This window comes from Mesoplodon mirus (genome assembly GCF_964341445.2).
Source record: "Mesoplodon mirus genome assembly, chromosome: 1".
Taxonomy (NCBI): domain Eukaryota; kingdom Metazoa; phylum Chordata; class Mammalia; order Artiodactyla; family Ziphiidae; genus Mesoplodon; species Mesoplodon mirus.
The window spans coordinates 4,109,761-4,123,935 of NC_138976.1; the positions used below are offsets into that span (position 1 = coordinate 4,109,761).

Here is a 14,175-nt window from a genome sequence, read left to right on the forward strand (position 1 = left end):
CCAGTTCCTCATCTCACCAGCTGTGTGGCTTTGAGCCAGTACTGGACCTTCTGAAGGTTCATGAGTACATTTCTTCATGTGTACAATTGAGATAATATTAGTATTCTCAGAAGGAGATTGGAAGGTTGAGTAGGAAATAACATGCAAGTCCCAACACAGGTACCAAAGGGTATTCATTATTACTACTATTATTATTTTGTTACATCAGTTAGTAGCAGATGTGGAATTAAAGTCCAGACTCATTGACATGAAGCCCAGCCTCTTTTTTTGCTGTTTCACACTAAGTGGAAAGTTGGCATCTGCCTGCTCTCCAGAAATAAGAGCAAGCCACAAAATTACAAAATGAGATGGTAAAGGTTTGAATAATCTAGTCTTACACTGTTTCCAGGACCGGCTTTAGGGTCAGCATTTACCCCCTGAACACAGCCCAGTTCTCTCCCGGGCACCGATGGTCGTGTGCCCCTGCGCGTCTCTGGGGAAGCTGTGGATGGGTGCAGGGCCCCTCCGGCAGGACGCTTCCCCAGAGCAAGAGAACGTTCCCCCTGCTCTTTCGGGGAACAAGCCACAGCCATTCTGTTAACATCTGCCCTTCTGTGGCCTGGCAGCCCCGGTTCCTCTCCTTAAGCCTTTTCTGTGGCCTGAGGCCAGCCTTGAAGACTGGCTGGGGCTTGAGGAGCCTTCATAAGATTGTGGGTGAGAGCTGGGGCCCAGAGTCGGACAGACCTGGGTTCGAGTCCTTGCTTTATAGCCAGTCGTTCTGCAGCCTTGAGCAGACTATCTCCTCCTCCCCAGCCTCAGTTTTCCCATATGGAGAATGAGGACAGCGCGAGTACCCACCCTGGAGGGTTGCGGTGAGGTTTAAATAAAATGAGGCCCAGCATGCTCTGCACACTCTGGGCCATGTGAGCTCACCTCAGCCCTGAGTTGCTGCTCAGATGGACAGGATGTTTTGATATTTTTAAGGTCTGGTGGTCTTTGGTTTTAAAAAGAAAAAGTGCTAATCAAGGTTGGGCTTTCACTGACACCAAAATAACCGGTTAACTTAGAAAACTCAAGTAATCATGCCAGGTTCTAGATGTCACGTCCATAAACACCACCTGTTTGACCAAATTTACCTTTAAGTCAGAGGACAAAGAAAAATGAAACTAAATTGACTTCATTACTAATTATCTCAGATAAACAGCCTGCAAGAGTATATTATGTGCATGCCTCATGTGAATAGTAAAGAGAATCAAGTAAATGCTGGCTACAACTTTTAATTCTGGGTGTTCTTTTACAGGTTTTTTTGTCTTTTTTAAAAATTTTATTTATTTATTTATTTTTGGCTGCGTTGGGTCTTAGTTGCGCACGGGCTTTCTCTAGTTGCGACAAGTGGGGCTACTCTTTGTTGCAGTTTGCGGGCTTCTCATTGCGGTGGCTTCTCTTATTGCAGAGCACGGGCTCTAGGCGTGCGGGCTTCAGTAGTTGTGACACGTGGGCTCGGTAGTTGTGCCTCGCGGGCTCTAGAGTGCAGGCTCAGTAGCTGTGGCACATGGACTTAGTTGCTCTGTGGCATGTGGGGTCTTCCCGGACCAGAGCTCGAACTCGTGTCCCCTGCATTGACAGGCGGCTTCTTAACCACTGCGCCCCCAGAGAAGTCCCTTAATTCTGTTTAAAATACAGTATGTCTTAATTGGTATCCTCAATGTGGGCAGTTCTCTCTGGCACACAGGCTGGTGCCGGACAGATGAATGTGGGCTCAGTAGCTGGGCCTTCTCCACACCGAGCCAGACACCTCATCATAATGCCCGTCTTCACCCAGCTTGGTTGAAGGCCATTGTAAATGTCCTTTGGCGTATACATTTTGGGGCTTCTGTGAACAGAACGCAAGCGAGTGAAGCATCTGTAAAATGTATATTTCATATTTAGGTACATAAAATATATATAGCTACGTCTGGGTGCGCGAATGTTCAGCCACCTACAAAGAGAATAAATTTGATCTTTCAACTTGACTGGGAAGCGCTCAGAAGGTTCTAGGGACCGTGGGGGTAAAACTCAGCTTGGCAATAAAATGATTAAAACAAAATCCTTCCATTTAGTTTAAAAATGCCTTAGAAGTTGGCGATTTCAAGACACATGCTTCAAATAACCACCCCCCGCCACCCCGCCCACCTGCTACCACCTAAAACTTTGTACAACAAAAATAATCTAGCCCAGCTGTCTTAGACTCATCTCTTGCCTCTTGATAGGCGTGAATTTTCATCTTCACAGTATAAACACAAACCCAAACATGATTTTCCTAAAAGTTTTTTTGCCCTATGAAATACGCCTGTAAACTCATCCTAACAAAAAGCTCACTGGCATGGGGAGAGATTAAAATAAGATCACAAGCCCCTAGACTAGTTTTTGTGGATTGTCTCTTTTCTCCAAGATCAGTGGGGTCTTTACAGAAAAAGGATATTGAGTGCATCTAGGCCTTTGGAGATGTTATTTTTCTAGACGACCCACAGTCTGCTAGTTGCAAGTTGCTTCATGAAGCAGGACTAAGTCTGCATCTTTGAGAGTGGGAGAGCCCCACCCGGTCCTGCGGGGTGTGCCCTCCGGGGTCTGACCCCCTCTCATTATGGGAGCATTTACCTGTCTGGGGCTGAGCCAGCATTGCGTGACTTTGCTCCCTGTGTCTTCAGTTTAAATTCAGACTGTCCTCCCAAGAAGACAGCTGAAAAATACTCATTCTCAAGAGGGGCAATTTTAAAATAAAGTATTTCTGGAAGTGGCGGGGTAAGACCTGCTTTCTCCTAAGTATATTATGTTTTCTGCCATTAACTTTTTCTTATATTCTACTAAAGTGACCTCATCATTTCAAACATGTGAACCTAGTTTTATCGTGTTTTTTCTACGTATTTCACTGTGAGTATACACACTCACATTATATGTATGTGTACATGTAATTTTTTTTTTTTTGGTTGGGAAGAAAAGATACCTCATTTTGAAACCTAAAGGGGGAAATAAGAAAAGCCCTTTGTAATATATTGCCATATTATCACTAAATCCCCTGACAGTTGTGACACAGAAGCAAGTCACCTGTCACTTAAGCTTGAGGTCTCTTTAATTTTCTCCTGGAATTCGCACCAGGCTGTCTTTAATTTGAGGCCTTTATTGGAATTCTGAAACCTCTCTGCCTCCCTGGCTCTCAGATCTATTCTGAGAGCTGTTACAGAATGTATACAATAACCAACACAGGGATTCGAGAGGGCTGCAGCTCTGTTTATTTAACACTCTAGAGGGATTTTTGTGCTTATTCGGTCCTGGCTGCCCGGCTTTCAATATCGCTTTGACAACCATTCTGCCCTTCTCATTAATTTTAAACAGTTAAAACACAGGAAAAAGAGGAAAAAGTTTTCATTATTAAAGTGCTTTACTTTTTAATAACAGAGGATTCTGTCCGCCAGGGGAAAGGGCATCCTTGCTAATTTCACATTCATATTAAAAAAAAAAACGCAAGGAAGGTGACAGTTTCGCTGCTGAGGTGGCTTAACGAAAAGAGGGCAGCAAAAAGAAAAGTTTGCATTTCACATCAGTTAAGAGGGTAAAAAAAAAAAAAATCCTTGTTAATGACAACAGCAAATGTCCACTTTCGTAATACAGCTCCTGAGTGACTTTTCTCTTGACATTTGAGTGGATAAAACCCTTAGGGGGACCATGTACCGTGAAATCAGATAGACTGTCATCAACCAAACAGGTAGCAGGAATGATTTGACTAAACTAAAAACGTTTTCAGGTTGTTAAGTCTCTATTAACACAGAGACGAATGTCTCTCCGAAGAAGGAGGCTTTTTCTTCTCCTCCCTTTATTCTTTCTGCGGCAGCTTTAAATGTGAAAAAGACCGGGGTGAGGGGGTTAGGGTCGATCAGCCAGACCCAGGGGCTCGCACCCTGTCCTCTACAGGAGTTAAAAGGATCATGAGCTGGGTCTCCCGCTGGTGAGACCCACACTGGGGGGTGAGTGTGGGTAGAGCTTAATTAGCACCATCCAAAGAATCAACATCTTCGGGGAGGCACATTAGCCAGATCGGGTTCTTTTGGATCTTGGTTTCACATTGAATAGAAAGCATTCGTGTTAAGATACAGGAAACAAAAGCCACTTGTTTTTAGGGGGATATAAAGAAAGGAAATCTTTTCTCTGGGGTTGCTAAAGGCTGAAAAGAAAAGTTTTTATCTTCCTAATATTTTCCATCTGTAAGGTCTTTTATGCAGACAGATGTGAGTTCTTACAGAGGGACTGTTGGCTGCAAAGATCCACGCCGTCCTCTTGAATGTGGTTTGCTGGAGCAGCCCACTCCTCAGTGGGTTCCTGGGAACTCAGCACAGAGGTCTGGGCTGAAAGAGTGAATCTGAAACACTCAAGAGTCTGAACCTCCTAGGAATGAGGAAGCATGCTCTAGGATTCAAGGACAGCCTCACCTGTGGTCAGGTGACTGTGGGATGCTCTTAGACAGGAATGGCCAGGCTGCCACCGATGAGTATAAGGCAGAGGAGGAGGTTGAAGACCTAAGCAGGCCATACAAGATTCCTTTAAAACCTGCTTGTGTCCGGTGACGTTTTAAATGCCTGAATTGGACTTGGAAAATTCCGAAGTGTCTCCAATAGACTTTGATTTTGAACATGAGTCATAAGAGGCCAGGAAGAAAAGTAAATAAGTAAATAAAGGAGAGACATGATCCGCTGCCTCACCAAGCCATCCTCGTCTTTGCTTGACTTTAGCGTCTGTCTCGCTCCCTTTTTTTTCCCTAGTAATATTGAAAGGATTACCCTTGTTGGCCCCTCTGTGGTTACTGGGTGATTTTACTGTTATTAAATCTGTTATAAACTGCTTCATTATTCCTGACTCTGACTGTCTCTCCTTTAATCCTTCCGTCACCCTCCCAGAAACCCCGCCCTGTCGGCCCCCAGGAAATCCGAGAGCGAGCCACAGTCTTGCAGACAGTATTTGAAGATTACGTGCACTCCAGTGAGAGGACGGTCTCCGGGGCCAAGAAAGGTTGGTCGATCTCTTAGGTGATTGTGGATGGATAACCCAGCAGGGCATCGTCCCCACCTCCACCTGCACGCCCCCCAGACAGGTTGAGAGGCCAACCAGGCGTCTTTGCTCACCAGCAAAAGCCTTCAATCTCCCTAATTCTGCAGGGTTTGGAAGCAGGCACGGAAGGCTTTAAAGTGATATTAAATGTTAATTTCATCCTTCCCCGTGTTTTGCACAAATGAGGCTTTACCTTGGCTTACATCAGGACTAGAGCTTTGACCTAGCAACCTCGATCTCAGGGATCCATTCTTCTCTTTCTTTGAAAACCAGATAGAAGAGATATGACATGTCAGTAGAAATAGTTGTAGAGATGGAAATTAGAGATGAAGGCAAGGGCTGGAATTATTAGCCCAAAGCAGTTCCTATTTGAAAGTACAAAGAAAAATGAGAAAGAACAGTGCTGAGGAAGGGCCATAGACCATGAACCCAATTCCTGGGAAATTTACAAAAGAGTTAGGTTTTAATTTAATATTCAGTGCCTTTATAGGATAAGTTGGCCTCTGGGATCACCAAGCATTAAGGGTGGACTCCACAGTTCACTTTGAGCGCTGAACAGAGCACGGGAGAAGGGAGCTTAGAACAGCTGCGTGTCTTTCATGCTGGAGCATGTGTGTCTTGGCTAGTGACTTACCCCATGTTGGGGGATCCAGAGTTCTTTTTGATAGTTACCTACTATTTTGAGAAGAATGCCAGGCTGGCTTACCAATAGATGAACACTATAGAATCCTTTCTTCTTTTTATGAATTGAATCTTTAAAAAAAAAAAAAAAACATTCCTTTAACAAATATTTATTGAATTGGGTGCCGTTCCAGGTGCTTGGGCTACACCAGGGATCAGAACAGACAAAAATTGTCACCTTTAGAACATCCTAGTGGGGGAGCAGAAGATGAACGTAATAAACACAATAAGTAAATTATGCATAAATTAGATAGTCTAAGGAAAGGTGATGAGAACAGTGGAGAGAACAGAGCACGTGAGGGAGCTGAAGCGGGGAGGGCGGAGCGAGCCCCGTCCTGCAGGTCGTTGCCTGAGCAGAAACCTCAAGAGGGGCCGCCCCAGGGCTCTGACAGAGGGCAACCAGGCGGGTTGGGGCGTGGGGGTCAGAGTGCACGGGAACTCCGGGACAGCAGTGTGGCTGGAAGGAGGGGAGGGGTGGCAGAGGAAGGGCGTGGAGGCCATCCAGGGGACCCGGTTACCACGAGTGGAAGGGGAACCATTGCAGGGCTTGGGGCAGAGATGTGGTCTGACAGGTCTGAAAAGGTCACTTGCTACTGAGTGAGAACAAACTCTGCGGGCAAGGGTGAAGGCTGGGAGACTGGCCACCGGGCAGTTATGGCCATCTGGAAACAGATGACAGAAATAAGTTAGTCAGCAAGTATTTGCAAGTGCCTGTTACATACCTTAGCACATCACAAAGGCAGTCCTTAATCAGAACTACCCAAGATGAGAGGTGAAGTCCCAGTAATTGCCCCGTAACTGCTGATAAATAATTAGTGTGTATTCCAGTCTGGTTTCTGATCATATCCTGTCCTAGCGTTTCCCTAAAGTGAATTCAGCAACTCCTAAGGCTCCTCCTGAGAACCTGCCTTTAAAGGTGTACTGGAACATTCTGTCAAGAGGAATAGAATGTTTGTCTCAGTGGAACTTTAGAGTTTGGTCATTTGTTGGAAGTTAGGAAATGTCAGCTTTCTTTCTTTTTTTTTTTTTAATAAATAAATTTATTTATTTATTTATGGCTGCATTGGGTCTTTGTTGCTGTGCGCAGCTTCCTCTAGTTGCAGTGAGCGGGGGCTACTCTTCATTGCGGTGCACGGGCTTCTCATTGTGGTGGCTTCTCTTGTTGTGGAGCACGGGCTCTAGGCGCGCGGTTTTCAGTAGCTGTGGCTCGTGGGCTCTAGAGCTCAGGCTCAGTAGTTGTGGCGCACACGGGCTTAGTTGCTCCGTGGCATGTGGGATCTTCCCGGACCAGGGCTTGAACCCGTGTCTCCTGCATTGGCAGGCAGATTCCTAACCACTGCGCCACCAGGGAAGCCCCAACATCAGCTTTCGGTACGATGCATAATCAAGTGTTTGCAGCAGGATTTCAGGGTTAATAGCAGAGTTACAGTGAAGAGAACACCAACATTATGATGTCAGTGTCAGAGGTAATTTGGATATTCTAGCGAGCCTACAACTATTTCAATGTGACTGGGTCATCAGAGTAAAAATTACAGTAAATAGTCCTTAGAGAATGCGGTTTTGTGTTTTTTCTCCTTATCGTTACCATTGAACTTTATACCAAGAAACAGACAGGGTTACTTGCCTTCTTTTTAAAGGATGTTGGAGTGGGACCAGTCCCCAATGTTTATGTACCAAGAAGGAAATAAATGTATCATCTTTTAAGGAAACTGCCTGTAGAAGATCTCGGTCACCCCACAGCAGACATTAGGTTCTCCCCTATTCTTCTCTCTCCTCTTACTTAGGATTGAGTTCTGGAGGTTTGGGGGGAATATACACATAACTGCCACACCCCAGGAGTTGATACTGTCTTTTGCATTTCAATCTGCATATGCAAATTCCCCACTACTGACTTGCTTCCCTTTTATGCCATTTCAGAACCCACCTCATGAATAATTAACGAAGCAGCTGGGTTTTGCCTTCATGGCAGAAACCTGGTTGAAAACTGGGCCAAGTATGCATTTGTTTTACTTTTGCATTTTCTGACCCAGTCATTGCTAATGACCTGAACTTTATTGTGGTCAGTTTCCAGAAGCAGTTACCCCTTTTTCCCCTCATGTCTTGCATCTTGTAGCTAGAGCTTCAGGTGGTAAAAATTGTGGTAACCTAAGTTTGAACTCCAGAGTCCTGAACAAAAATTTCAGAAAGCGGAGTCCTTTACCTGCACAGCGCCACTTCCCCTGCGGTTCGAGCCGCTCTTCCCTGGAGAGCAAGGGCTGCACGTGTAGGGGTTGTGCCTGGCTCTGAAGGGATGCTTCTCGAAGTCAAGAAAATGCAAACTACTGAAATCATCCCTCTCCCCTCAGTGTGATCGGAGGGAGGTTGGCTCCTTGGCCAAATGCCTTGTCTTTAGGAGGATTAGAGCAAGCAGCCTCCTTTCGCCCTTTCTTTGGGTGGTCGTCACTGTTGATGTGCCGGGTAGGAACATGCAACGCACCTTCTCTGTACAGACCCGTGCTCTTCTCGGGCAGGGGTGGGGTCGGGAGGGGCGGGGATGAGCTGCACCTTCCAAGCTGCAGTTCTGCTCCTTTCTGCCTCCTTGACCCAAAGCCTCATCTGCAAGATGCCGCTGTTCCTGATCAGATGTCCGAGAGTACATTTGGTTTTATTGCTCAAAAGGACAAAATGTCCTTGGAAGGTATTTTGAAATAGATTTCCCTCAATTCTGTCAGCCTCTGGCTCTGAAATGGGACTTGGTGGCGTGCCACTGCCTGCTCTGATTGGCTAGAGCATCATCCGTCTTCCCAAATAAATGTCTCCTTTCAGGACTTCTCGCCTTCCCGCTCGCCTGGGGCCCACAGCCCTCTTCCTTCCACATGTTCCTGGTGCTGCCAGCAGGGCCACTTCCTGCCCCTTGGAAGGTCCTACAGACAGCTGCGCTCCATCTGAGGTTCCTGCTTCTCTGAATTAGCCAAAGCTGGGAGTCTGTGCATGTATGTGAGGACGACCAACTGTCGCTGTCCCCAGCGAGACAGGAGCCTTGAGGACAAGGAGGCTTAGTGCAAACAGGCAGTGAGAGATGCTGCCTGACCAGTTGTCGAGGGAGAGAACTCTTCTGCCATTTCTTGGCAAACTCATTATCCCCGTAAAGCTGTTAGTTGAACACCTACCTCTCCCAGAACAGGGGCTCTCCAGCCTCAGCTCTCAGGATTGGTGTAGAGAAGAGGAATCCTCTCTGATCTGCCCATCTGCTCAAGCTCAAGAGTGAGACGCGTGAGGAGGCCTGGGCCAGTATCGGGGTAAATGAGATTTTAGAGGTGCAGACTCTTTGCTTAGGCGTGGCGTGGTTCCAGCCTGCTCTTTCTGTCTAGAGTAAACGTTGGGGGTTGGGAAAGAGAGGGAGGTGGAGAAGAGGCTGGCGTCTCCAGGGTCATGACAGTTGTAGAGCTTTCGCCTCTGAGGACTTGAATATGTGTTGGAACTCTCCAAACAGCATGGACCATTTGAAATGTTAAAGATTTTCCTTGAAAAACCTCGTCCCCAGTTATTAAAAAGGGGAGTAAGCACAGATTCAAGAGAGGGGTACAGTGGAGTTGCCTTGGTTATTATTTCTCATCGATTGGGAAAAGGAGTTCACTTTGCTCGGTAAATAGAGCTTTGATGGGTTCCCAGGATCTTTCCAGGAGCTGATCTGCTAAAATGACACTTTTTATTACTGTTCATAAACGCCCGTCTCCAGGTGCTGCTGGGATATTACGTTTAAGCTGTGGGCAAACTTGCCAGTCCAGTGGCTCAACAAGCGAGGGCGAGAGAGGCTGGTGTTTAGTGCCTGCTTCCGTCAGAAGCAGTGCAGGGCGGGGCTCCGGGGGAAGTAAAGTCAGTGGGGATGGGGATGGGGAACAGTCCCAGGAGTCCCCCCCCCCGCCGTCCTGTTGGAGTGAGAAAAGGGCAGACACTTGACTGTCACTGTTATCAGGAGACAGGAGACATTTAAGGGGAACGAGGTATAGGAAAATGATTCCTCAAAGGAGTGCCCAGGGACTTCCCTGGTGGTCCAGTGGTTAAGACTCTGCGCTTCCAGTGCAGGCGCACAGGTTCAGTGCCTGCTCGGGGAACTAAGATCCCACATGCTGTGTGGCATGGCCAAAAAATTAAATAAATAAATAAATATAAAAATAATTTTTTTTAAAAAAGGAGTGCCCAATTAAGGGGTAGCCAGAGTGCCACCCTCCTGGGAACCGCCCCTGACCAGTGCCAGGTTGAGAACAGGGGCCTCTTTCTTAACTTTAAAATAGGACCGAAACTTTCATGGTAGACTGTCTGATGAACAGCTCTAAACCGCTGGCAATCCTCAACAGATGAACTGTTTTGTGGGCTATTTTAGAAATAATTTTCTTTCTCTTTAAAATTCTGTTTTTGTTTCCTTTTTTACACATTCTTTGAAAGGGTATCGATCGATTATGGATGCGTTAACACGAATTCGGTTTTAAAATCCCATGAGTATATGGAGAACTGATGTCAGTGATTCCTCCAGATGGGCAGCTGGAGGTGGCACTCCGGGCGGAGACAGTGTTTACAGTAACAATAATGTATAGTAATAATAAACATAAGGGCAATCATAATAAAGCCTTGTGAGCCTTTTAAATTTTGTGACATTTGCATGTATTAACTATTTGAAAAAATAATAATTCAGTTAGGGAAAAATTTTCCCAATAGAAAGGTCTGATGATTTCATTTTTCATAAGGAAATGGTATACATTGATCCTGTCTTAGTTTCTTCACTCATTCTCTCATTCATTCATTTATACAACAAAAACCTGCTGTGTGCCAGGTACGGTGCTAGACCCCAAGACTATAATGAAGAAGAAAACAGGATCCTCCCCTCTAGGTTTATTACAAGCTACACAGTAAAATGTGAAGTTTTATTGGGTTTATTCATTGTGGCTGGTAGACTTAACTTATTTTTAGAAATTAAAAAAGATACACAAGTATGGCTTTAGGTTGTTGATGTGTGTTGTGCAGTCCTGGTTGTGTGTGCATCGTGGCCCGGCAGGGTGAGCTGCGCAGGGCAGCCCTTAGGCCGGGGCAGCTGAGACCTGTCCTGACCGCCTTCCACCCTCTCACTGTCTTTCAGCCCTGCAGTCCTTCATCCGGGCCTACGCGACCTACCCCCGGGAGCTGAAGCACATCTTCCACATCCGATCACTCCACCTCGGGCATGTGGCTAAGAGCTTTGGGCTAAGAGATGCCCCTAAAAATCTCAGTGCCTTGGCCACAAAGAAGAAGAAAGCAAACCTGAAAAGGTAAGGTGGGATGAATTTGTCCTCTGTTCAGATTGGCAGCCATGAGATGGTGTGGGGGGCTGCTGTGTGCCAACTTGGGTTTTTGTGGTAAATGATCACCAGTATCTGCCCTTCTCTCAGTATGATGAGTGCTTGGAACAGCTGGAAAAATACCTAATCTGAATGCTTTTAAGGCACTTGCAGAATTTCGGTGATGGGTCCTGACCCAACTCCTGTTGGGTCCAGAGTAGTGGGGATTATTGGAACAGCAAGACTGCCCACAGAGAGAGTAACTCTGGGGCTTTTCACACTCGGAGCTCCAGATGTGCTCTGGTCCACCCTGGAAAGCTTCGGGGACTTGAAGGAAGACTGTGGTGTGTTCCATGAAACTCTGCTGGGGCCGCAGGGCTCCTGTAGGCTGGCTGGGCATGGGGGCCAGGCCTGGGGCTCCCAGCACTGTGTGCCGCTCTGCTTGGTGCTGACACGCACCTCCAGCATGGAGCACATGTAGGGCAAGTGCAGTGGGCTCTTCTCCCTCCACCCCCTGCTCCCCACCCCCCACCCCAAAAAAAAAACACGTTAGGAACTGTCCAGAGTTGGAGTGAGAGGTGTTGCCCTGCAGGTTGGGCACTGGGCTCCAAGTCCGTCTTCACTATTTCAAGAGGTCCTGAGATGATTTCCCTCAACGAAATGCAGTTGTAAAAGGTCTTCTTTCTCTCCTCAAAGACACGGTATTCATGGGAATTTCCTGGCAGTCCAGTGGTTAGGACTCGGCCCTTTCACTGCCATGGCCCTGGGTTCAGTCCCTGGTCAGGGAACTAAGATCCCGCAAACCACATGGTGCGGCCAAGAAAAACACACGGTGTTCTTTTAGTCCCAGCCCCAGCCCTTTGCGGGAACTAGAGTATCTTAGTTACCAGGAGCTGCTTTTATGGGGGATTTGGGGCAGATCATTGTTTTTGCTTACTAATTACAAATGCCAGTGTATCCTTGCCCTGCCACTGAGCACCTGTGGGCAGTACCACACTCTCCTACGTGACCCAGCACAGTGTCTGTCTCGCATGTTCACCAAGAAGAGCCGGTCACGTCATCAGCCTCATCAGGGCCCAGGTTCTCTGGTTGAAATGGCAGAGGGAGAAGCCCGCCCAGTGCAGGGAGATGGCTGTTGGAGTTAGGGGGCTTGACCTTCGGTTCCAGCTCCAGCCTGACGTGAGCTTGTGAGCTTTGGACCATGTCTTTGCTTAATTTCTCAGAGCCTCATTTTCTTCAGCTACAAAAGGGAAAAGGAAATCCACGTTTTTAGCCACTTCACAAGAATCAGAATTAGGTGATACGTGTGACTGTGCCTTTTGAACCATGAAGGGCCATCCAGATGAAACACCTTAGGAGAGAGAGCTGGAGAGCCAGTGAGTTAGGATTCCAGAACATCCAACTGGATCTGTCCAGGGACTTGGCACTTAGAAGCCCCTTTATAATGGATAAAAGGTTGCCTAATTCTAATTCCCATTTTGGAATTTTTAAGATGCTTGGTCTTTTTTCTTATAGTAATCCCCCTCATATAGGGCAACATTCCAGTAGTTCTGTGAGGCAGGCATTTCCCCGCACGCTCTTCTCCGATGCCCGGACAAGACTGAGACACGTCCGGCTCTGGTTTCTTCCGGGACGTTTTGAGGTGCAGAGTGTTGCCTGTTGCCACACTCTACCTGTCCTGGGCAGGGCTGTGGCCAGAGACCCCTGTGCTCGAGCCAGGTCCTCCCAGAGGGAGAAGGTGCCTCAGCTCCACTCCAGATTTGGGACTGCCGTGCACCAGAGTTAGGTTCCTGCCTTTGGGTTTGGGGTAGCTGACATCTGTACATAGTAACTGGTTTTAAGTATGTGACAAAACTATGAGGCTCGCAGTCAGGTCTGGAATGACCTCCTAGTGGTCTGGAAGCCTGGTCATCCTGTCCCACCGTCTCTAAAACGCTGACAACTGAAGGAGGTGGGAATCCATGTGCCACATGATCACTGGTAAGAAACACATATTTTGTTTATTCCTCTTCCTGCAAGTAAATGGGGCGCCAGTATTTTATTGTCAGCAGCTGATCTACCTTTGCAAGCGTTAATAGCAGCTCTTCAGACTGGGTGTGCCCAGCCCTCACCCAGGGAAGGCAGGGCGGGAGGCTCGAGACACTGGGAGTGGGGGGGACTCGGAGCCAGCATTGTCCTTACCTTGCGAAGCCGCCAGGGAGAGAGCAAGCCGCCGCCTTCCGCTTCAGCTGACCCGCGCTGGCAGATGGGCACCAGGACCGCGATACCCCTGTGAGCAGGGGATTTAACAGGGCTTTATTTAGGGAAGAATGGGCTGATTAGTCGATAAAGAGCATGTAAGATGGTATGGGGCAGCCTTTGATGTCTGGCTGGCGCGGCTGGGGGCCGGGTGGTGACTGACAGCAGTGTCACACGATTACTCTGCCCGTGACAGTGCTGCTCTCTGTTCTTGCCATGTCACCACTCTGTTACAGCGACGTTTTCCGTTGTTACGCCCTTCTTTTGAAGGCATTTCTCCCCACACTCCTTACACCCTCCCGCCCCACCCCTGCCTTGCTAATGCAGATGGGCAGTCAGGGATACAGTAGGTGCCTTTTTTATTGGGGGAGATCTTGTCACTCCTGGAGGAAGAATGGCTTTGCAGCTAATCTGCACATGGACCGTATCACTGTGGTCGGGGAAGCGGCAGAGAAACTTGACAGATTCTCCGCACCTCAGTCAGGGCTTGAGCCAATGCCAGTTGCCACTTTTTAAGGAACAGGAAAGAAAAGCCCATTAAACCCCACACAAGTGTGGGGAGTTAGGCTGTGGCCACAGTGATTGTCCTGAGCCGTGGCGTCTCTTCTGAAATCCATCTGTCAAGGAAGAGAATGGATTCCTTGGGTTTTGTATGGGTGGGTAAAATAATAGCACTAAATTCTCCAAATTATTCTGCATTCCATTTTATGGTATTTACTGCCTAGAATAATCATGTTACGTGCAAACCTCTGATATCTGCAAACCAAATTTATGAGACCGTAAGCAAAATCCCGTCTCGCCTGCCATCCCCAAGCAAGGAGTTCACCCAGGTGTTAGCGGATGAGGCCAGGGCAGGTTAGGCGTGGAGACTCCCGGGCATTTCTGTGCAGTGACAGGGGGAACTTTT

The 14,175-nt window shown here is 47.4% G+C and overlaps 1 protein-coding gene across 1 annotated transcript in view; it reads left to right on the top strand.

Moving 5' to 3' along the window:
* The window catches only part of DDX31 (DEAD-box helicase 31), a 70,999-nt gene that overhangs the window by 42,759 nt on the left and 14,065 nt on the right, over positions 1 to 14,175 (top strand). The window contains exons 18-19 of the mRNA XM_082621767.1: positions 4,908 to 5,019; positions 10,853 to 11,021. Coding sequence (XP_082477893.1) covers positions 4,908 to 5,019; positions 10,853 to 11,021 — 281 coding nt within the window. The remainder of the gene's footprint in view (positions 1 to 4,907; positions 5,020 to 10,852; positions 11,022 to 14,175) is intronic.